Source organism: Melospiza melodia, chromosome 5 (genome assembly GCF_035770615.1).
Source record: "Melospiza melodia melodia isolate bMelMel2 chromosome 5, bMelMel2.pri, whole genome shotgun sequence".
In the NCBI taxonomy this organism is placed as follows: domain Eukaryota; kingdom Metazoa; phylum Chordata; class Aves; order Passeriformes; family Passerellidae; genus Melospiza; species Melospiza melodia.
In genome coordinates this window covers 13,533,458-13,557,593 of record NC_086198.1, presented here as the reverse complement: position 1 = coordinate 13,557,593, position 24,136 = coordinate 13,533,458, and the positions used below count along the sequence as shown (strand labels likewise).

General features: G+C 38.7%; 2 protein-coding genes across 3 annotated transcripts; one reads left to right on the top strand and one right to left on the bottom strand.

Moving 5' to 3' along the window:
• The first annotated feature begins 2,373 nt into the window (after positions 1-2,373).
• Positions 2,374-13,721, top strand: TDO2 (tryptophan 2,3-dioxygenase). The gene is made up of 12 exons (XM_063156318.1): positions 2,374-2,481; positions 2,851-2,956; positions 4,058-4,148; positions 4,977-5,047; positions 6,755-6,882; positions 8,545-8,731; positions 9,483-9,590; positions 10,546-10,657; positions 10,784-10,841; positions 11,369-11,448; positions 12,020-12,110; positions 12,951-13,721. The coding sequence occupies exons 1-12, from the start codon at positions 2,447-2,449 to the stop codon at positions 13,102-13,104; spliced, it is 1,221 nt and encodes a 406-aa protein (XP_063012388.1). The 5' UTR covers positions 2,374-2,446; the 3' UTR covers positions 13,105-13,721.
• Positions 13,722-13,777: 56 nt separating this feature from the next.
• Positions 13,778-22,933, bottom strand: CTSO (cathepsin O). 2 transcript variants are annotated; one of them, XM_063156319.1, is made up of 8 exons: positions 22,802-22,933; positions 22,100-22,205; positions 20,971-21,104; positions 19,843-20,010; positions 18,306-18,427; positions 16,977-17,140; positions 16,420-16,512; positions 13,778-15,080 (listed from the first exon to the last, which is right to left on the bottom strand). In XM_063156319.1, the coding sequence occupies exons 1-8, from the start codon at positions 22,931-22,933 to the stop codon at positions 15,046-15,048; spliced, it is 954 nt and encodes a 317-aa protein (XP_063012389.1). In that variant the 3' UTR covers positions 13,778-15,045. The 2 variants fall into 2 exon arrangements, with proteins under 2 accessions (XP_063012389.1, XP_063012390.1); XM_063156320.1 differs by lacking the exon at positions 22,802-22,933 and adding an exon at positions 22,498-22,666.
• Positions 22,934-24,136: the final 1,203 nt, after the last annotated feature.

Here is a 24,136-nt window from a genome sequence, read left to right as displayed (position 1 = left end):
AGGAGAGATGACCAAGTGGCTATAAATCTCTGTCAGGTTATAAAGGACATTCCAATTAAAATCAGGTCCCTACAGTGAGCCCCAGATTTGAGCAGCATGGCAGAAGCACATTTATTTCTAAGGGTGTCTGCAGCCATGCCAGAGTTCAAGGCTCTGAGCTGATTCAAACCTGAGGGCTCTTGTAAGCTGTGCTATCATCTACACTACCAACAGGCAGTTTCATAATCAGGTCATACAAGCCACTTAAATTATTTTACTACCAAGTTAGTTACATACTTTGAAGCCTTATCGAGATGGCTTCAACCATTGTCTGAAAACCATTGTCTGTGGTTTTTTTTCAGGGGTTTTCAAGTCCTCATCAAGATATCTTTTTCCACTGATCTTGGAGAGTTTTAGATCTATTGTAGTTGCAACGGTTAGAGAGCTGAATTCAGCTAGTGTGAGATTAAATTTTCTTAAATTCATCTTAAATGAATGGATGCAAATGTTATCCATAACATTACCCAGTTCTTTAGGAATTGATCAGTTTACAGCTTTGGGGCCAATCAGCTATGAGGTCCTTAAACAAGGAATTTGACATGTTGGAAACACTGGAAAAAACTTTCTAAATTACTCTTGTCTGGGCGATTTACTTGATTGACTGAAGGCTGTCTGTTGCTGAATTGGAAGGGGTGTTTGTATAGTTGTTGCTTAGACAATATCCCCAGCTAGATTTCAAGTGAGTTTGCTAACCCTGAGTGAATTAATGGTACTATTACTTCCCAAATAGGGAGTTAATGTTTTGTTAAGTAGAGAGTGTAAAAGGGCTCTGCTACTTCAAAGTCCTTTGCCTGCTGGGTAGGCAATGTAAAGGTTGCCTGTCAGAGATCATTGCACCGGAAGTTTATAATTCTCTGTATTTCACAGAAGAAAATAAAACTGCACAAGAAAACACACATTAACATACTTTGTGAGGTTAAAAGTTCAATATTTTCCAACTGTCCTTATTTTTACTAGTTTTGCATTCTTTCTTTCTTTGTGCCATGAGAAAAGATTACAGCTTGATTTCATTATGCAGGCTCAGTCTGGATGTTTCAGGTGAAGATATAGAGGAATGACAAGATAAATCTTCTTTTTCTTTTGAGATATATGGATGTGCAAGATTTCCACATTTGTAAATCAAGCAGTTTGAGTGCAAATATGTGAAAAGTGGCTTTCAGCATTTGGTTTGTGATGTCCTCACTTTCATCTCTAGTTGTCTGCATTGCTGAGCACATGTAGGTGTGTGTAAGGAGAGGATTATTTTCTTCTGTCAGGTTTTATATCAGGAAGGAAGAACTCCTTGACCTTGCTTGGTAGTTGCTTCAGTGAAGTCCTACATTTCTTGTGGCTCAACTTCAATTTAAGCTGATTTGTGTAAAGCCTGAGAAATGACATCTGGCTGAATGGGGTATCTATCCCATCACCCACATCCTACATCTGCCTTTTTTTAATGAGAAAACTATTGTTAAGGGACTGGAACAGCTGAAACCACCACACAGACACCACTAAGCAGAGTAAGTCTTGCAGAGAGCAAATGATCTAGGGTCACAGAGGTCCTGTAGTTTTGTTTGCAGTGAAACTGAGCATTAACTTTTTTTTCAGAAGGGGCTGGCAGGCAGAGAAGAAGTGTATGCTAGTTACATGTTACTTCATTGTGTGTTAAGCTGATGACCAGATAGAATTGAGTAACATTTGTCAATAAATGAGACTGAAATTTTTGTGCAAGGAGATAAAATTAAGAAATAATTCTGAATTAAATACTTGGAAAACCAGCATGACATGATGTTTTTAGTACTTCACTTAATCTGTGTACATTCTTTAAAAATTATATATATTACTTGAAATCTCTTTGAATAAGCACTATTTAGTCTGTCATGGAAACATGTTTTTCCACTTCCATTCACTTCCACCCCCATGCCCATCCCTCTTTTCTCTTTCCCTGTGTCCAATTTTTTAAACTTAGTAGTATCCTGATACAAAAGGCTGCAGGTTAAAAACCTACTCTAACAATTCATGGTTTTATTAAATATTGCCTTTTTATCACACACAGACCTCTCATTGGTTTACATCTTACACGCTGCACCATACAAATGCATCCAAAGAAGCAAGTGGTGGAAACCTTGCATAAAAAGCACAAAAAGCTTGTGCCATTGGACAAAACAAGCATTTCATGCATTCATTTTTTAACTGGCAGGGAAAAACACAGTCCTGGAGAGCCAACAACACATGAACTTCCTGACCTTTGTGCCGTGATGGTTTCTGCCATTATTGAATAGAGGGGATGGGCTGAGGGCAAAGGAGGGGAATTTGGGGGTTGGCCTTGGCAGTGAGATAAGGCTACATAAAAGGGAGCTGCAGCAGGTTTGGGAACACTATCAGGGTATTTTCCCCTGTGTGCAGCTCAGCGAGTTTGGATCCTGAAACCATGAGCCAGTGCCCCTTTGCGGGGAAGAATTACCTGTGAGTCCTTCCTCTTTCTGTTTTGCTCTATTAATTCCAGTCAAATGATAAGGTGTTAGTGCAAAATATGAAATCTCAGAGAGGAATTACTTATTATCAGCAAATAGACAGCTGTAGCTGTAGCTATTATTTAGCTGTTGCTAAATAAGTAGAGATCATACAAGGACTTGTCTGAGCACTTGTTATTTTATGTGATGTTACCAGCTGTTACTGTGACAAGAGGAATTTCAGTTTTTATCAAGAGCCTGCTTTACTGGTTCTGTTTATCAAAATAAAGCATTGATTGAATTGTAGATGTTAGTAAAAAGGCAGGTATATTCATAATTCTTTAATTAAGCAACTCACATATTTACTTCATTTTCTTCTTAGATTTAATTTTAGCAAGCTATCTTTGGAAGATGAAAATAATGACAAATCTCAAGAAGGCATAAATAAAGCCAGCAAAGGTGGGCTTATCTATGGAGAATACCTACAAGTAAGTTAACTGGTTTCATGTGTGCTGTGCTGGTTGCTCTTGAGGCAGCCCCTGTGACTGACACTGCTCCCAGCAGTCGGTCACTGACTGAGACACATCTCCAGGTGGAGCAGGCACAGGTGCCCATCTCACCTGGGACCTCAAGGTGGGCTCTCAGACTGCAAGGAATATGCATATTTTGTGGGGGTTGGTAGGGAATTATCCATGTTGGCAAACTGCAAAGTGACACACCACTAAAAGCTTTCTCTGGTCAGCACTTTCTGCACGTCAGCAGGATCTGTGCAATGTCCTTGAACATCCAGAACACTTGGCTGGAAAAATCTATTTCAGGGGGAGGGTAAATCTAGGGGGTAGGATGATGACTAGGGGGGAACATAAAAGAAACCTCCCCCAAAAAAACCCTTTTCTGCAAAAGCTAGAAGTAATTAAGAAACAAGTACAGATAAAGTACCATAGATAGTAAAAGAATCCAGAAGTTCTTTTGGGTTTTTATTTTTTAGACAGCATGAACTGAAGGGAATTACTCTTCTTTTGAACTAAAGTAAGAGTATGTTAACTTTGATTTGTTGACATACTCTTTAGAATTTTGCAAATATTAATTTGAAAACAGCTATGATTAGATTGTAAATTTGACTAAGAAAAAAATTTAATAATATCAGAACTGAAATTATTATTACTGTCTCAACTCAGAGCTCTTATGCTGATGTTGTTGCATGATTACTAAGAATTTTACTATAGGAACTCTGTTTTCATGGGACAGGACAGTATAGATCTAAAATCTGGAAAACATGCTGGATATTTTGTTTTCTCTATTTTTTAAACTATGCATACATATATTTATGTAATTAAAATTACCCTTTAAATTATTGTCAAAACTTTATTACTTGAGGTACCTAAATGTTCCATTTCAGGCAAGATTTTTTCTAATTAAAAAGTAAAAGTCATACCTGAGACAATTTAATCAAATTTTCATACAACCTAGAGTGTGAGGTCTGTATATGTATTTTTAAAAATATTATTCTTAAAAATTAGCTGTATGCAGTAACACTACCATTACTGATAGCAGAGCTTTACAGAACAGTTCTTACCTTTATTTTTAAGCTGAACAAAATATTGAATGCTCAAGAACTTGAGAGTGAGAAGAAAGGGAAAAAAATCCATGATGAGCATCTTTTCATTGTGACACATCAAGGTAAGTGGAGGGGTGCAGGGGTGGTTTACTTAGCCAATATTTTTGCCACAGAGAGTTAATTGGTGCTGACACATGCAACACACCATTTTTTCTAATTTCAGACACTGGCACAGCATTATCTTTGTATTTTATCTCTTTTTGTATGTGCATATATTCATCTATAAATTGTAAGGCAGTAATCAACTCTTTGCTTGTGAAGCCATAAGTATAACATTTGGATTTGGTAAACTAAGACACGGGTGGTTCTGTTCTTACAGAAATGAAGGCAGTGAAAACCTTGGGGTCATCCAAGCAACAGGATGCTATGCAGGTTATTGTAGGCAAATTTTGGGTGTTGCCTTGTGCCTTCTCTGAAATTCCAGTTTCAGCCATCTAGAATCTGTCTAGAAATCAGCACACCAGTTAGGTACTCCCTAATGCCCATATCCTTCTGTTTTTCAGACCCTGGCATGATGATATTTTCTGTTACTGACAGAAAACACTTAGTTTGTAAGCAGGTGTTGAGTTAGACTTTATTGAAGTATATGATCTGGATTTTCTCTTTCCTCTTTTTGTAATGAGCAATCTGCCGATGAAATATCTGATGTGTAAAACATATTTTTAAAAATTTTGTCAGTATTCTCAACTCTAGATTATTTTGCCTAATACTTCAGGTAAAGGACAGAATACTGTAACAAGTAATAAGTTTATATATATCTTCTTTTGCACTGGCAGTGTCAATATCAATGGCTATTAATTTCAAATCAACATGTAAAAATTTTTTTTTCCTGGTGCTAAGAAGAAAAAGTAACTTTGAAGTTGATGCTAACAGTGTCTTTCTTGTTGTAGCATATGAACTTTGGTTTAAGCAGATTTTGTGGGAAATGGATTCTGTGCGAGTGATCTTTCAAAATGGTCATGTAAGTTAAAACAAATATGAATTTTAGGAAAATTCAGCCCTGATTTTCTCTTGCTTCCTGCCTCTCAGTCTGATATACTTGGGTTTACTTAAGAACATGTGCTCTTTTTAGAAACAGCATCAAAAGACCAAATAAAATTTGGTCTTATATCCCATTAGTACAGATTTTTGATCAGCAAAATTTTACTTCCTCCTGAAGTATGCCTTTTGTGTAGATCACCTTCCAGGGCCAATTTCATTGGCCAAAATGCTCTCATACTCTCTTGCTAGTGCTGAGTAACTGCAGAAACTTAAGCTGGAAATATCTACTGCAGAAAAGGCAGGCTCAGAGGCAAAACTAAAAAGCAGAAGGCTTATAGGTATTTTTATGTTGAAAAGTAATTTCTGCCTTTGTTCAGTTTCTGAAGTCTACATACTATCTCTTTCCATGCAACATCTGCTGTGACGAGAACACATTTTTGTGATTGTGTAATAGCAAATCCAACAGAGAAGCAATAATCCAAAGCAGTGTAATACGGCGCAAGAATTTCTGAAAATTAGAAATATAAGCAACTCTTCACATTTGTCCAAAGCTAAGCAGACATTATAAGAGTGGGTAAGAAAGGAAAGCTCTTGAATTGATACTACATCCACAGAAAAACCTGACAGCATGCAGTTTGAGAAATACCTTGAGTACATCATTAGCATGTGTCTAAGCAGCAGATTTGAAACTAGACCAGATTGAAAAAAGTAACTTTCTTTTCAAGGTCCAATGAAAATGTTCTCTGTTGTCCATTATATTCCTAATTTCATTGGCATTTTTGTTTAATATTTTATCAAATTGTAACTTAACCAGTTCTTAAGAGAAGTTTTTTTTTTTTTGTGAAAAATGAAGCCTTGCTTGTGATCAGAAATTGAAATGTCAATGTTAAGGTCAAATACACAGCCGAGCAATTAGGGAAATGAATATCATCTGCCATTTTTTGTAGTTTGATATTTCCTGGTTGCATGCCCAGATTTCAGAGAGAAGTTGAATCCCATTGAAACTGAACAGAATTTTAGCAGACTCCTCTGCAGGCAGTGTTTAATTTAGTGAAAAAAAAAGACTTTCTGCATTTTCCATTTAATATTATCTATTTCCCACCAGATGGAGTCTTTTCTCTTCTTCTCTGCTTGCTAATGCACATTTCTGATGAACATGTTTTAGATGTGCTCTCCTGATGTAGCTGTCAGATCAGTTAGCTTCTCAAGTTCTAAGTAATTTCCTTAGCTGCCTTATGGCTTGCAGAATGGAGCAAAAATAGAAATTATTCTAGAAGTAATTATAATGGAAAATATATAATTTTCATATATATAATATTAAGTTACAATAATATTTCAAATATTGGAAATTATAAATTATTTTTAGAATTTAATTTTTTTTACTTCTATTTTAGTCAAAAGCAGAGAAAAGAAAAATAAAGAAAACCCTGTATAATAGGCCTACCTATAATGTAGCATCAGTCAAAAAAAAATATATTTCAATCTTTGAAATTTAGAGTTTCAGTTTTAAGTTAAAACCACAGTGCTCTGTTCCATATGAGATTCTGCCTCTATGGATTTCATATGGGAAGGACTTGGGAACTACAGTGATGTACAACAGTGAAAAGACATGAAAAAACTACATCAATCTATAAAAAACTACAAAGCACCATTCTGGTTATGATCTTTATTTGTTTTTTTTTTACAGGTAAGAGATGAGAGGAACATGCTGAAGGTTATTACTCGAATGAACAGAATTTCACTGATTCTGAAATTACTTGTGGAACAGTTCTCAGTTTTGGAAACTATGACTGCATTGGACTTCTTTGATTTCAGGTAAAGACTTACTATTCCTCCACAGCAATCCAGGAGCTGGTAATTCCCACCCTTAGAACGGATTGTGAATTTTGCATGTGTGTTGGTGTCTGTCAGCAGGCTGAGAGCTCACCTTGGAGAGGCAAACATGACATTAAAGTGCAAGGGTCAGTTATGAAATTGACCCTGACTGTGAGTCCAGCATGTTCTGGAAAGAAGTACAAATGAATTGTTGACTCTTTTGTGTAGGGTGCTGCTGACTGGTTTCAGGGTCAAAAGTTAAAACAGCAGAAACAACAGAAATAGCTCACGGTTCTGATAGCAATTTAGTTGAACCTTGGCACTGCAGATTGAAGACTTGCTCCATGGCAAATCATAGAAGTGCTTGGGGAGAGAGACATGCCCTCTCTCTAGATTATCAAACAGGTATTTCAGCTGTCTTGGTTTGCATGGTGCTGCTTTGGCCCTGCAGTGCTGGAGGCTGAAGGAAGCATTGCTGCCCCTTGTCCTTTTCCTCAATAACTTCTGCTGTCCAGTAGCAGCTCAGTGCATTGCTGGGCTGGGTGGTTGTACCTCTTCTGCCTTCTGCTCAGGCTTTCTCTGGATCCTTTGGCTTTTCTCACCTCTCACATTTCCTTCTCTTCCCTCTCTACATCTAGGCCCTTTCACCACACTACCACGTGTTACAGCTTCATCCATAGTCTCCCTTCCCTATTCTTCTCCTGCTTGTGTCGCTTGTGCATATCTGTCTGTCTTGTGACCTCAGTGCCATCCAGCATCCCATCCACTTTTGCATTTTGGCAGCCTTTCCCTTCTTTTAATGTTCCCCATTGAAAAGAGCAGGAAACTATGAATTTTCTTCACTTGTTTGAATTGAGCATTACCCTACAGCAGGGGAAATCCATGGGCTAATCATCCATTTTCATCCATACCTGCTTCAGCTTTTCAGCCACATACTCATTTGATCAGTAAACATAAGATTAAATCAATGATGTGTCACTGTCAAAAATTGTACTCACAATTCAAAATGCATTACAATTATCTAGCAATGTGGGATTTCAGGTTGCTTTTATATGTAATTGTTTTTCAGCATGGTCAGATGACTTAACTCTTTAAGATTCCCATTAATGAATCCTTCAAAAAAAAAACTCCACTGGAGTTCTTTTGAGCATTATTCTACTCTATAGAATAAGGCAATATACAATATTGCAGATCTATATATTGCATGTATAGACTATTATACATAATAATATATAGGAATTATGTTGTGTATCAAGACTATTTAAAATGGCATGTTGTTGCTGTGAAAATTTTTGTAATAGCTTTTTGGAGTGCAGCTGCTTAGTCTATTTGGAAAGGAAATTCTATTCACTGACATTGCCTCCTGTACATCACATGCACAAAGCTGCCCTTTTAAAGCACAAATTCACATGTTTACGTTTGCACTACCTGTGTATGCACAAACAATACAGAACTAGAAAATGAGATTTTAATTGCACTGTAGTTGTATAAAAATTGCTTGGTTTTTTTTCTTTTCCTAAGCAGAGTCATATAAAAAAGTCTTCAGATAGCTATTTGATATTCTTCAGATGTGAAATATGGGGAATTTTTAGAGAACAAGAAAAATCCCACCATTGTAAAATAACATCCTGCATTTTTGTATCTTTTCTTCTGTTCCCAAAGGTACTACCTAAGCCCAGCCTCGGGGTTTCAGAGCCTGCAGTTTCGCTTGCTGGAGAACAAGATTGGAGTTCCCCAAAGCCTGAGAGTGCCTTATAACAGAAGGCATTACCGTGATAACTTCAAGGGACAGGATCATGAACTGCTGCTTCAATCAGAGCAAGAACCAACACTACTGCAACTTGTGGAGGTAACAATGTCTGTCTTGGACCTTGCCACATTTTCCCCATCTCCCAAGAATGTCCTTCATTAGTGTCAGTGATAAATTCTCCTGCCCTAAGAGAAACAAGCATGTTGGCAAATTCTGTCAATTGTATTTTGGATTCTTGACAAATTTGGCATGAAAGAGAGTTAATCGTTAGTAAACCAACTGGTTTTTCACAGCATCTTGCTTTCATCTGAAAATTCTGGCTGTCAAACAGCATTGTGGAAGTGTGAGCTAAGAATGTAGATGCACTGTTTCACTTGCATTGCTTTTTGTGACTATAAGCCCTTTTGGGAGGAAAATTTTAAAAATAGTCCCACTGTTAGTGATGGCTGTTAGAGAGGTTAAAAACTATAGATGGCTCTCTCTTCCTTCTGAGACTTATCATTACTCTTATCTTATATACATGTTGGAATAAGGTTTGTTTTTCTGTAGTTTGGTTTAAATATATCCTTAGAATGAGACAGCTTCTGTCTTCCAACATTGTCCATGCAACCTGGAACCTGAGGGGGCTGGTATGGCACCATTATGGTATGGCAGGTGTAAATCATCCACACGGACATGCTGAATTTAGCACTAAGCACTTCTGCAGGATACTGTAAAGTGCTTATTGCTAAACCAGAATTGTAGCAGTAGAATTTATGTTGCTATAACTCGTAGTTCTAAGATAATGCAGTTGCATTGCTATTGTTTGAATATATTATCATTACTACCACTACTGCTATTATTATTAAAGGCATGGCTGGAAAGAACTCCGGGACTTGACTCAGAAGAATTTGATTTCTGGGGACAATTTGAAGAGAATGTTTTAAAAGGCCTAGAAGAGGAATTTGCCTTGATACAGGTATATAGTTTACTCTTGAACTAACCATAGGCAAAGACATCTGGCAAAATGATATTGTGACATAAATTTAACTTTTGGCTTATTCAAAGTTTCTCACTCACTTCACTTAATCTTCATCAGTCTTTTTCTGCAAGAAGCAGAAAAAAATGCAAATTCTTCAGGAAATAGGAATATTTTTTATATTTGACACCTAAGATGATTTAAAGGATGAGATACATGGATGATCAGGATTGCAAAAGGGATGGATTAGTATCAATGGAAGGGCTGAATTTGATTTAACTGAAACTACAACTTCACCATTAATTAGTGCTTGCATCTACAATATAAAGTGAATATGAAGTTTGGACTCTTGAGCTGTGGATATGGAATGTCCCATTAAGAGCCCATTTCTGTTTAACAGTATATGGCAATTTGCTGCTATGTGATCATTTGAATTGCAATGGCAAATAAGCATCAGAAAATCCCTGACTATTTCAAGATCTGCAGCTTTAAATAACATTTTTTAATATTTTCATTTTTAATGAAAAAAAAAAAGAATTTATCAACTTCCTGAGAATATCTGTTTATGTCTTTCTAACTTATCTAAACTTTTTATTTACAATTTTCTTGGCCACTGCTCTGCAAAGATGTAACTTTTTTGCCTTGAAAACAAATCAGACTTCAAACAAATTATGATTAACTTTTTAAGGCCTCTAGATCAAGAAATGCAATAAATTGCCAGTTTGTTTGAATATTCATTTATCTGGGTTGTGTTGGAATCTATTTAATGTACATTTCTTGGTAATTGCACTTTTCAAAGGACAGTGACTCACGTATCTTATTTGAAAATACAGTTCTTACATCTAAGATTCAAACTTCAGAGTATTTATTTAAATAAAAATTGCAAAATGAGTCATTCAAGTGCCTAATTTTCCCTGTTGAATTCTAAAGCTTGTCTTTGTTTTAAATACCAAAGGCCAAAGCAGAATCAGAAGAAAAAGATGACTTACTGTCTGAATTCCAAAAGCAGAGAGACATTTTACTTTCATTGTTTGATGAAAAACGCCATGAACATCTGCTCAGTAAAGGTAGATTTCATTACCATACGTGAATATGTACTTTGTATGGTTTATACATGTTATTTATAAATGCTTGTTGTAGCATTGAAGTTGCAGGAGAATGAGCAGCCAACTGAGGACACTTGTATTTTGCAGGAGAGAGGAGACTGTCCTACAAAGCACTGAAGGGGGCCTTGATGATCTACTTCTACAGGTGATGTTGTGTCTTTGATGGTGACTGGCAGGAGGAGAGGTGAAGGTCAAGAACAGCAGCACAGGTTTAGGTGAAGGTCAAGAACAGCAGCACAGGTTTAGTTGGGCTGGAATGGGCTGTGGGAAGGAATCTATTTCAGCCCTCCACAGGAACCCTGATTAGTCAGATGCAGCTCAAAGGTCAGACCAGGCTGCTCAGGGCCATGTCCTGATGAGTTCTGAATATCTTCAAGGATGGGAGGCTGCACATCCCCTCTGGGCAGCTTGACCAGGTGCTGCTCCTCAGATTGTAACTAGTAAATGCCTTATTTTACCTGTCCTAGAAAGGTCTGGAGTCTGTTTCCAAGTTCAAAAATAAAGGGGCAGATCAAGACTTACATAGCAGAAGCATTTGTTAAAATATCTAGTAATATTCCAGTACCAATTTAGGAAAAGAAAGCTTTAAGTCACTAAGCACTGGTGAAGTGCAACTTAGAAAAATACAGCTTATGCTGAGAGCTCTCAATGTCCTCTCTTTCATTTTCCAAGGGAGGAGCCTCGTTTCCAGGTTCCATTTCAGCTTCTTACCTCCCTTATGGATCTTGATGTGCTCATGACTAAATGGAGATGTAAGTTTGACTTTTTTGACTGTGACACTCCCTCTTCTAGATGCAAATAAATTGTTCTGTCTCTGAGTTACACCCAGTCTTAGAATTGAGCTTTGGAGTTCACGCAATAGGAATGACTCTTTTTGTATGTACTTCAGCCAAGAGGGAAGATAAAGAGATGCTTCTGCGATCATTAGGTACATAGGTATAGCTATCACTTCTCTGACCTGCTTTAAGTGTACTATCTATCTTATCTAGGGACAGGTATCTATTTTTCAATGTATCCCAAAAAGTCATAATGTCATGTCTTTATATGCAAACATTCCTTCTGCCTCCTTCCATATCTATACATAAGTGAATGTGTAATTCTGTATTCACAGAGCATAGTAATGTGTAATAATTAGTGTGTTCATTCTGAATTAACAATAATTTTATATAATTGACTAAAGAATGGCAGAATAACTCCTGCATTGCTGAATACCTAAGAGTTCTGTATCCCTGTAAAGATCTCTGAATGACCTTCAATAAGTGTGACCCTTTAGTTATATTTAAATACTGAACATGTGCTATTTTCTCCTGTTGTATCATTTAGATAACCACGTCTGCCTGGTGCACAGAATGATTGGTGGCAAGGCTGGCACTGGAGGCTCCTCAGGCTACCACTACTTGCGTTCCACCGTGAGGTACAAATAACGTGTTTCCCCTGTACCTGCAGCAATGCAGCTCACAAACACTCTAATGCTGGGAGACATAATTCAGATGGCTCACTGGAGGCCAGAGGGCTGCTGACTCTCTTCTGGGACTCCAGCACATCTCCCCTTGGTTGTTGTACATTTATTTATCAGTGACATATAAATTCCAAGCCTTCTAAGGCAAAAAAGTCCCTTTTGATCACTCATGCCATCTGTAATTCTCAAAATGTTACAGTGATAGCAATAATATGAACCCTGCATGGTTCAGCTGGTGTGCCAGCTAGCCCAAGTTAAGGAGGTGACACAGGCTGGAAGTGAGCCCCAGCTACTGTGTGACAGAGTTTCTTTATTCCCTAGCATGACCTCTAATTGCACAACCTCCTGAAAAGAGGATCTTCTTTGAGGTTTGCTGTCAAAGAGCTGTGAACCACCATGCAGTGCTGTGAGCAACTACTATCACAACCAATGGAACACAGGGCAGAGCAGAAAGCAGATGTTAGACTGATGCTGAGGACTGAATGCCTGAGGTCTTTCTTAGAAAGCTCTCCCACTCTAGCTCAATGTCAGGTTAACATTATTGTTCCTAGATAAATTCTGCTAGAGATCACACCCTATAGACTCTGCATTTTCAGAAGAAAGATGTTACTATAGATCCCTCTTAAGCCTGATCTTCTATGCCCTAGGAAGTCAGGACTGGATTCTTGCTCTGCAATATTCCGGAGGGTTGGTGCAAGGAATCTTCTTATTTGCATGAGAAGGAATGATTACTGAGGATTTAGAAATTATGGCCTTCTATGCTGATGGAAGTATTGTTCCAATTGTCTTTTTCAGTGACAGATACAAGGTGTTTGTGGATTTGTTCAATCTTTCAACATTTCTAGTGCCAAGACACTGGATACCAAAGATGAACCCAAGCATTCATAAATTCCTTTACACAGCAGAATACTGTGACAGCTCCTACTTCAGCAGTGATGACTCTGACTAACCTGCCTTTCTGGGCTGTTGCTGTAAACAACCTCCTGACTTTCACCTTCAGTGGTGCTCCCAGCCATTCCCACCAAGATTGTGGGTGTGTAAATATGTATTTATGTATGACAGCTTTGTGAATAGAACAATTGTCCTGTGGAAGAAATTACTTGCTTGTAGAGAAAATAAATCTGTATTGAGATAGCCTGTGTTAAGAGTAAAATGATACCCCAACTCAACCCAGGGCAAATTTAACTCTTGGCTGGCTTCTTAAAGCCTGCACTTAGAGAAAGGGAGAAAAGTACATGCAGTTATTATGATCATGACTTATTTGTACATATTTTTGTATTTGCTTGTTTGCCTAATGGCTGCTACTAATTTATGACTACTTAAGGATATAATCAATCTCATCACCTTCAGAAGAATATTCGTTTCTGAGCTCTAATGCAATTTCAAAAAGAATTTTGGGTTAAAAGTTTCCAAAGCTAGATTCAAAAACTAAGTCCTGAATCTACAGAAACCAAACCATCCTGAACTTATAATACATCAAGAATCATGTTTCTATCTCTTTACATGTGAATGTAAATCCCTTACACATACTTATTTGCATTCCAAATAAAGCAGTATTAAAGCTCATCTTTTGTTAAGTCTCCTTCTAAAGCAAACTATAAAGTTCAAACAAGAGTATGACAGGCATTTAAAGTGATTTTTATTCAAACTGGTATACAATAAAAGGCAACTTTGGCTATAGAATACTGATAAAGCACAGCCATCTTATAAAATGGACTTTTGTCTTTTTTAAGTGCTCCCTTTGGAAAGACACAAACAGTGTAGGCTGGAATTTCTGGTAAGTTCCCTCTACCACAGCACTTCAGGTACTTATACCTGTCAGTAGCACCTCAAAAACACCGGAGGCACATCTGTGTTTCATATTGCTGTGACTACATTAGTCCTATCTGTGCCCATTAGAGACTTTGTTTTCCAGTTATGAAAGAGTGCTATCTTTGTTTGTAAGCCACTCAGGGAAGGCCAGACTACACAACACTCAAGAGTACAGAAGACTTCACATTTTTTAAAACAGAAGTTTTCAGCCAAGTAAATTCAGTAAGTAGCAAAACCTGAAGTAAAGAAACATCACGCTTGGTCTTCCTTTCATTTAAAATATTAACAATTAGAAGGAATAAAACAGCATCACCTAACAATATATAATTATAAATACTTGTTGCACTTGTCATAAAAGTTATAAAAAACTAATCTAAAAACATGGTACAATAATTGAGTGCAAAAAATTACAGAATTGCTTTAACACTTTTCATGGTAGGCCTTCTTAAAAGATACAGGTAAAGCATTTGAGGTGAAAAATTCAGAGCATTTTAGAATTACATGTTTCATTGTGAGTTCTAGTTACAGTTGCCCACAGCTGCAGTTTCACAGCTCAGCAAAGCTGGGACACCTTTTTATTACCAACAAGTTGCACGTCTGAATTCAATTAATGAGGGAAATTTAACACTCACTCTATTGGATATATTCCGTAATTGCTGACTTTCTAAACTGTTACTCATGATTCTTCTTACACTCAAATGATTTCAAATATACTCTTATAGTATTGATTTTTTGATTCAAATTCCTTCTTATTTGTCATCATTTCTTTCCTTTTAAGACTTTTCTATGGAGTAGTATTCAACACCTGGATAAAGCTTTACATTTGAGGCTTCAGTCCATCTTTGTAGCTTCCCTTTGTGCACTCTGCAAATCAGTCTTCTTAGTCCACGAGAAATTTGGCATTCAACAGAAATTCAAAATAAAAACATTTTTAAAAACTTCAGCCAGGAGTTGCAGGAATTGCCCTTACAGCCATTTCTTATATTTGAAAATGGTTTTTTGAATTCCACCTTCATATACAGTGTCTGTCCTCATGATACTTGTGGTCTTTGACCAGTTGTAGAGGCTCACAGGAATGTCAAACAAATACTGCTGAGACTGTATCTGCTATACCTACAAATGACATAAAATTTGGTTTTAATAAATACAGAAGTGGAGACTTCCCAAAATTCATGTTCATATAATGCCCTCTCCCCTCCAAGCCAGGACAGTAGGAATCTAGGGAATCATCTGCAACCCTTTTATTTCTTCCTCTCCTGCCACTGTGTATAATTGAAGCCTAATCTCTTCCTTCCTCTGCTTTTATGTTCAAAATTTTATGTCCTGGTGGTTTCAGAGCACCTCTAAATCAGAAGACAACATCTCTGTGGGAAAAGGAGGAACTACTGTCTTTGCTGGATTGTTCTTGTGTGGTACACTACAGAAAATATGAAAGATCCTGCTTTTTGAAAATAACACATCTGTTCTCTCTGCCATTTCTATAACTGATTTGCTGTATCACTACTTGTAAATTTCTTTTTCCAAACTGTTTATACAACAACAGTAAGAACAAAGATTCAGTAACATGAGAAAGCTATGATTGGATACATTGCTCTGATCTTTACTAAGTGCAGGCAAACTGAATATTGTCTATTCTTTATGTGCAGATGATTTAGGTAATCCAACACTTCCTGCAATGACTGAGAGCTGCTGTGAAACACACATGGAAGGGAAAGCCAATGGGTTACTCTAACACATAAAATTACCACAGATACACAACTCTTCTTATCTAGTGGAACCATCCCACCAATTTGGCTCAGCAATCTGATGATAAACCAGAGCTTGACTTGCCTTACCTCCATGTCTAGCAGAAACTGGGTATTTAATGCTACAGGAATCCCTCAAACACAAAGAAAAAAATCATGCAAACAACAATAGGGCAGGAGATTGAACTAGCACTGAAAGGATATATCTCTGTCCTACAAGGAAAGCCACAAGCAGGGTACACAATTTCCAGGTAGATTAGTTTTTCATATTTGTTTGTTAAACTGAGTCCAGAGATACTGGCACACACCAGACAAGGACAGCAGCTGTTTTACCCACAGGGAGTACAGCGATGGCACTCACCTACAAGGATCACACATGCCTGGATATTTTACAGTGCCATTACCTCTGCATGGTAAGGGACAAGAGTACTTTGATTATTTGTTTTGTCTTATACAGCTTTGCCTTTACATGGTGTTTTTCAATCATTCAACTACATGCCTTGGTTGAACTAGCAACCACTTCATTTATTTTTCCATCTGGACTCATTTAACCTCTTTTAAAGCATAGCAATGATTGTACTGCCTCTCTGAGGATCCCATTATATTTTTATTATATATATTATATTATGGTGATAATTAATTTTTATAGCTATTGGAAAACATATCCCAGCCCATGGCTTTTACCACTTACTTTTTGCCAGACTTACCACAGACATTGCCACCCATCTTAACACGAACGTAGCCATCTATTCCCCACGTTGGCCCCCAAGAGTTCTGTACAATCCAGTAAGGAATGCTACCTGGAAGAGACATTTCATGAACAAGAGACAAAATGGGAGTTGCGAAGTTTTAGCCTCCTAACACTCCACAGAGTTAATTAGCATTTCAGTATCTCACACAGCTTCTGATGGATGGATGATACAGGCCAGTGAAACCTACTGCTGTTCACATAGATAACAGAGCTAATATGCTGGTATGGGAACATTGGATATGGGCTCTTCTAACATAAGGACACATACAGCCATGGTCTTGGCTTTACAAGGATGACGTCCTACAAACTGAAGAAGCAATAACAAAAAGAGTTTTTCTTCTGGCTGATGTGAAGATGATGTGATCTTCACAGAACTTCCAGAACTGATGTGACATCAAACTCAAGAGCTTCCAACAGAAAACCGAGTTCTGGATTTTAATCACTTATCCCACAAAAGGCAAGTTGCAAGTCAAAGAAACCTACTGTGCTGAAGTTCAGCTGGTGGAAACGCACCTGTTCTGTCAAAACCAGTGATAAGAACAGCATGGTTTGCTCTTCCACTGGAGCAGTGATATTGTATGATTCCACCGAGATAATCCTGCCAGCTAATGGCATCGACTGTCACTGCCAAAGGGCCCCAGCTGACAAGCATCCTCATCATTTCCTCCTCTTGACCACTGCAAAAGAAGTGAGTAAAAATACCAAGTTACTTAAGTTAGCACACTAAAGTGATTAGAGTGATTGTAATCTCCTTGTTAAGAACAGTCTAACAGTCAAATAATTAAACTCTTTCCTCCAAGTTCTACGTATCACACATCAGTAATTATATATTTCATATACTACAACACAGTGATACAAATACAGGACACACAAACTATGGGACGGGTGTAGATCCAAACACATAACATTATTAAATAGCAAAAGGTATCTAGGCCAAGCCAGTGGCAGTGGAGAGCACTTCATACTTTTTGTACATCACTCTTCTCAATCAAACAAGCTTTGAACAAACCATTAGTCTGTATTAGAATTTCCCATTGCTTTTTAAACCTACACAAGTACCTCTTTACCTAATAATACACTAAAGTATGTGCCTCAAACATATCAAAATGCAGGACATTTCCACTATCAGACATTTATCATTAGCACCCTCGCACAGTTTTATTTATCTGGAGCAGGAAATTTTCATCACTAAAAATCTGTTCATTAGCTAAATTTGGCAAATACAGGCAAAGATATGATTGATTTTGGTTACTTATAGCTAGAAGTAACACAATTCCTAGTCAGAATAATACTTCTTGTCTTTTTTCAGTAGTTGTACTGCACTGATAAAAAATAGAAATGAAGTTTCTTCACACAGAAACCTAAAAAGCTGAAGTTTTTACAGAGTTCAGTTGGCAACACGGTTTCTAAAGTCATGGGCTGGAGAGGATGTGGGTAGATATGTAAATGCATGAATACTGAAGTAGTTGAATGCTTCCTGTTTTTCAATAAATTCCACTTACTATTGGTAGGATTTACTGTTTCTGACAAAAGCAGTGTAATGTTCATATATTAAAAACTGTAACCGACTATGTTCCAGTTTATAGCCAATTTAAAAGACCCAATTTCAAGCCTTCTCATTTGAACAGGCTTAATGATGGCAATGTTGAGCGGATTCATTGTGGCAAGCCTTAACTCTCAAAGATGTTATGCATTAATCCTTCTCCAGCACACAGCTACAGAACTGATGCAATCAACCTCACATCCTTTGCCTGGTCAATGCACTGTTCACTCCACCTAACTCCATGATTGCTGTTTGCAGAAGGAAAAGGACAGTGAAAGAAAAGAATGAATAAAAGCTACCTGAAGTCATATGCAGCAAATCCTGTTATTGAAACTCCAAAATCTGAGCGCTCAAAATAATGGCACAGTCCTGTCTGAGCTTTGAAAGTGTACTCTGAATCTCTCACGAGTTTTACTTTGGTCTGCAAGAAGGTAATGGAGCAAGAAATTAATGCATTTGACTTTTCTTCTATGCACCTCAAAATATATGGAGAATGACCACATAACCCACTCAAAATTCAGTGTGTACTGGGCAAGATTAGAAGTAAGAATGTCACATTGTGAAATAACTATTTACTAGCTCTAGTTTCCTTGTTGACTGAGCTTCAGCAGGGATTCAGAAATCTTTAAATAAGAAACTAAATTTAAAAGGCATCTCTGATTTAAACTATCCTCATAAGCAATTCTGTCAATTTCAAGACACAGATGTTCATTCATGAACTATTAATTCTCCTCAAATGACTTCCACATACAAAATTATATTCTCCTTGGGATGGTTAAAGAAGGAAAATTATCCCAAAAAGTTATATAAAATACTGTAAAGTCCAATTCTGTTCTTAGCATGTAATTCTCATGCTAATACATGGCATATGCATCAGCCTTTCATGCTTTTCATGTCTTCTGGAGTCCAGCATATTTATGACAGTGACTTCTCAAGCCTAATTCATTTGTGGTTCCTCTGCAGCCAAGAGGGAATGTTCTTTCAGAGGAATAAAAGGTGAGTATCCTCTGTTGTTCTTGATATTCAAACTTATACAAGTTATCTAGACTGTTATTAGCCATGGGTATATTACTCTATAGGGGTAGAATTATGCTTTCTTAAATTCTGAGGTTTTTTTCATTCAAAAAAAGAAAGAACTCTTTTCATATTTTTGTAATTCAATCTGAGAGAGTATTTTTATTTTAATGATATTAAAATGTTTCTGTGTACCCATGTTATTAACACACATTTTGAATTTTTAATGAAATTAAATATATTAGCAACAATTGAAGTAGAAACTTTGAATGCATTTTCAATGTCCTGGTCTTCAAGGGAAACAAAGGTAAATGCAGTTCATTTTATTCTGAGGTTTTCCATATACACTTGTACATAATTTTACAGTTTGCAAGGGAAACTACTGAAATTTGAAAGCAGAAAATGTCAGGATCCCTTCTTTTCCCCAGAGGCTGGTGCTTTAAATCCACAAAATGCCATATGCATAGGTGGCTCTGTCTACACTGGTACTGTATGCCTGCAAATGAATTCAGGAACATTGTTTTCAGCCCCTGTGGACTGATTTGTTACATTCACAAGAACATATACAGACCATAAAATTTCAATCAAATTTGAATTCTGCTTGAACTAATTCTCACCTGGTTCCAAACTAAATAAATAAGCATATATACGTATACACAAGCACATATGTGTATGCATATATGTACACACACATGTGATTAAAAAAAAAAAAAAAAAATCTCTGTACATTTCACCTTCCCCATGAGTTATTTTTCCAAAAAATAAGAATGCTAATAAAGAAGCTGATGAAGCCTTTTGGGATTTTTACAAAGAGTTTCAAACCTGGTTCAGCCAGCTCAAAGCGCTAACGGTGGATCCCCCGCTGCAGCCGTAGTTATTGTATGAGCAGTCAATAACTTGCTGCACACTGAGCTCTTCCAGGGTGTTTCTTTTAATTGCATAGGCAGACTCTATGCCACCCACCACGCTGAAAGCCCAGCAGCCTCCACACTGAGAGAGACAAAAGGGAAATGGCAGAGAAAGCAGAAGTCAGCTTTGGTTTCGAAGCCTGGTATGAAAAAAAAGAGGCAAGAGTCTTCCAATGCTCTTCATTTAATACATCATCCTTGAATTCTGTTTTTAAGGCAATTAAAAAGAAATGTTATCATCAATTTAAAATGCTGAACTGTTTTTCCCCCTAGATTGCTCTCTGAATGCTGGAAATGCATTATGGGTGTTTTTTAAAAGACTCTTTCCTCATGAATTTTTGTTCTTGATGATAGGTCTGAGGATGCTTTTACTGTGAGATATCCATTTTCCAAAAAAAAAGTGGCCTTAGGATGAAATCAGTTTTTAACCACATTAGTAAGTTTTTCTAGAATTTTGTACAAGTAGATTACAGTTTAAGAAATGATAAAATGAAATTAAACATAATAGAAAATATCTTAGACAATAACAATCTATACTGCAATTCCAGGCTCTTTGAACTGTGACATTTAAAATAAGCAGCAGAATTTATTCCTTATAAGGTCCTACATGAAGCATGGAAAGGAGACACTGGGGATTGAGCAGCTTGTTTCTTAACAGGGACCATAACCACTTTTGGGGAAACTGTAATTGTGTGGGGTCTGGTTACAGGAAAGGATCTACACCTCTCCAGGTGGGATGAGACCAAGTACTGAACTTGGTTCCTTCAGAAAAATACAAAACACACATGATGCAAAATATTTGGAGATTCACTCAACTAGATCAAAAAGAATATTACAATTTCTAAATGCACAACTCCTACACCTCATTCTTTTAAGCCAATACCTCTTTACATAAAATGCTACATGACTTTGTGTCTGTTCAGCTGGCCACTCTTGTGCCAGTGCTCCAAGGAGCCTTCAGGCAGAGCTGCTCTGTGCAAAACCTTCCCTGTGCTCTACAGCCCACTGCTGAGAATCAGGAAGGGAAAACACATGGACTTACTGTCTGCTGATTTCTCACTTCTGCAATGACTTTCTTGTCCCTCCAGTCAAACTTCTTTGGCAGAGGCTTTTCCTTCCCCTTTGGCACTTTTATGTATCTGGGAAGTTTGTGAGGCATGCTTCTCAAGTAAATAGCTAAACACAGAATATAAACATATTTAAATCTATGAACAAAAAAAAAACAAAAAAAAAACCCTAACAACTACTTTACTAGAACTCAGAGGTAACTTTGATCTACAGTTGCAACCATGAGATTGTATCTCATTCTAAAATCCATAGAAAATTCATGTATTTTAAAACAATCATTATGCTCCAGAATGAATGTATTTCTACAGTTTCAGAAAGAACAGAAATACTCTCTGTAGGGAATGTGAGTCTGAAGTTGAACAATAACCATAACCACTCCATAAAAAAAATTTTTACTTGAAAATTTCCAAAACATTTTACTAACTTAAAAAATACTTAGTTTTAATCATGTACAAGGGGAAAATAAGAGGAGAATAAAGTAAGGATTCTGAAACACCTTAAAGTTGCTACGTTTTCACTAAAAAATGTTGTTTAGTTATTTAAAATTAAAGCAAGATGTTAAATCCCCTGATGACTAGAAAATGTAACAACAGACATGAACAGCAAGAAGGGAAGTTTTATAGAGTTTTCTAGGAAAAAAGAAAATCAAGTATGTCACGTTGCTTGAGAAAGCTCCAGTTGTCATTATGCAGCCATGGACCTCCAAGCTTTGTTTGGACTGTGGTCAACCTTGTGCTGGGGTAGGAAATATGAACTTACTGCAGAACCTTCTGTATCTTCCTTTTTCAAAAAGGAAGAACTTTGTGTATCTTCCTTTCTTCTGTTGTAATTGAAGAAAGCTTTAAAGAGCAGTGAGAAGAAAGAAAGAAAACCAGAACTGCCTGAATACTAAAACATATTCAGGCTGTGGGTAATTCAACCTTGCAAGACTACAGAACACAAAGAGGATTGTTGTGTCCTCCAGAAGTACTTACAGTTTGGTACCAGCCATTGTAAATTAGCTGACTATCAGCACGGGAAGAATCTGTAAGTGTGAAAGACACAAGGTTCTGGGAAAGAATTAAAAAATGACAGAAAAGGTACTAGAAAACCAGAAAATGTACCTTTGAACTCTTCAGGAAACAGGTGAGAAAACTGATTTATTCCATAGACAGCAGTTGTATTATCTTTTGATAATGAATTCAATAATCTAATTCTTTCGGCACTTTCCTGAAGGAATACAAAAAATAATTGTGGGCATTATTGAGTTGGCAGCAGGAACAAAACTGTAAGAGCAGAAAAAAAAAAAGGTCAGTAACAGTAAACATGAAATTGGATAACAAGAACTGTTCATCTCAAATTCATCCTGCATCCCTAGCAATAGGAAAGCCATTACGCTAATTTCAACTCCAACAGATACCAAAAAAGCATTTGTTAGGTGCAAAAAATTGACATGAAACAGACAAAACAGAGCAAGCTGCGTCAAACTCATCTGATGTCCTTCTTTGACAGCACAACAAACCTTGTGGTTGAGAGATATACAAAAACGTCTCCAGATACGAGTTAACCCCATCACTTCACGGACCCAAAGAACAGCATAATGACACAGAGGCCTCCTCGCCTCCCCCGGCGGCCCGATGTGCCTGGGCAGCCGCTCCGGCGGCGAACCCCGGGAGTGGCACCGGGAGCGGCACCGGGGGCAGCGTCCGGGCCTGCAGGAGGGGCGCTCCGCCTGCCCCAGCCCCGCAGAGCCCGCCCCAGCCCCGCAGAGCCCGCCCCAGCCCCGCAGCGCAGATGGTGAGGCCAGCGCGGGCTGGGACACCTACCCGCAGAGCCGCCGCCGCTCCCCCTCGCTGCCGGCCGCCGCCATCCCGCAGCCGGGTGCCCGTGAGGGCGGCACTGCCCGGCCGCAGCAGGCACAGCAGCAGCGCCAGCACCGCCATCGGCCGCCGCGCCATGGCGGGGCGGGCCCGGGCACGCACCCCGCCCGCGGGGCTGAGGTCCGACGGGTTCCGAGCGGGAAAGGGGCCGAGCCCGGCTTCCTTCCCAGCCCGCGGCCGGAGGCTGTCCCCGCCGCCGCTTCCCGCGGGCCGGCGGGCGGGGCGGGCCCGGGCGGGGCATGGAGGAGCGCCCGCCCCGCAGCGCCGATCCCGCACCGCCGATCCCGCAGCGCCGCACGGGGCTGGGAGCGCTGCTGCGGATCCTTCTCCTGGCGGCTCGGGGGGATGGCGCCCAGTCCGAGCTGTGCCCGAGAGCGCTCAGCAGCGCCTGGGCAGAGCCGTGTTTGCAGCCGTGTTTCTCATGTGGGAGCCAGGCGCGCAGGGCTGCCAGGGAGGGGAGAAGGGATGCTGAGCGTTCAGGTATTTGCCAGGTTATAACAACCTTCTCCGAGAGGCTGGTACCTGAGTCAGGTCCTGCTTGGTACCTGCAAGCTGGGCTGCCAGCAGGAGAGGGAAGCAGCAGCAATGCAGGTTAAAGGCTTTAGCAAGGGAAGGCACGGGCGGGCAGAGCAGAGCTGCCTGGTGCCCGCAGCCGTGCGTCCCAGTGAGAGAGCTGGTGCTGAAAGAGCACACGGAGAGAAACCATGACTTTCCTCAGAGACTGGTCATGCTGGTACTTGGGTAAGCAGGTCAGTGTTCAGCGTTTAAAAGCTCCATTAGGCCGCTACGAGTTAATAGCGCCCTTTTAGTTAATTTCCATCACCAGGTATTTTTATGCAGTGCCTGTAAATAGGATCTTTGTCTGCTTTAAACCTGCTGTATGTTTCAGTTCTCTCTGCTGTTTTCCCCCCACGTACCCTCTTGCCTCTTGTTAACACAGATGTCCTGTCCTGTGGTGCCAGTAGCACACCTGGTAGCACTGTGCTTGGGGAACAAACCCGTGGGATCACAATCCAGCTTTGCCTTTGCCCTCCTCCCATGGAATTAGCTGAACTGCCACTGGTTTTGTTACAGAGAAGGCTATTTCTGGCTTATTACCAGTGTATGGAAGAGCTTGTTAGCAGGGCAGATTTTATTGGTTATTCTGACACGGTTCATCACTGTAAACCCAGGATTGGCGCTGGAGATGTTATTCCAATTTATTACAAATTCATCTTGACAGATTGAGGTCTGGGATCAGCATAGGGACTGAATAGGATGACATAAGAACTGAACGGTGAA

What these genes read in the sequence shown, in the direction of transcription:
- CTSO (XM_063156319.1), bottom strand. Translation starts at nt 22,933, where the DNA reads ATGGCGCGGCGGCCGATGGCGGTGCTGGCGCTGCTGCTGTGCCTGCTG. An exon ending in AAGTGAGAAATCAGCAGACA is followed by an intron (nt 20,011 to 20,970) that starts GTAAGTCCATGT and finishes TGTCTCTCTCAG; the next exon opens with TGTGGAGGCTGCTGGGCTTT. An exon ending in CTTTGAGCTGGCTGAACCAG is followed by an intron (nt 18,428 to 19,842) that starts GTTTGAAACTCT and finishes ACCTTCTTGCAG; the next exon opens with ACCAAAGTAAAACTCGTGAG.
- TDO2 (XM_063156318.1), top strand. Translation starts at nt 2,447, where the DNA reads ATGAGCCAGTGCCCCTTTGCGGGGAAGAATTACCT. An exon ending in AGGAATTTGCCTTGATACAG is followed by an intron (nt 9,591 to 10,545) that starts GTATATAGTTTA and finishes TAAATACCAAAG; the next exon opens with GCCAAAGCAGAATCAGAAGA. An exon ending in GCTCATGACTAAATGGAGAT is followed by an intron (nt 11,449 to 12,019) that starts GTAAGTTTGACT and finishes TGTATCATTTAG; the next exon opens with ATAACCACGTCTGCCTGGTG.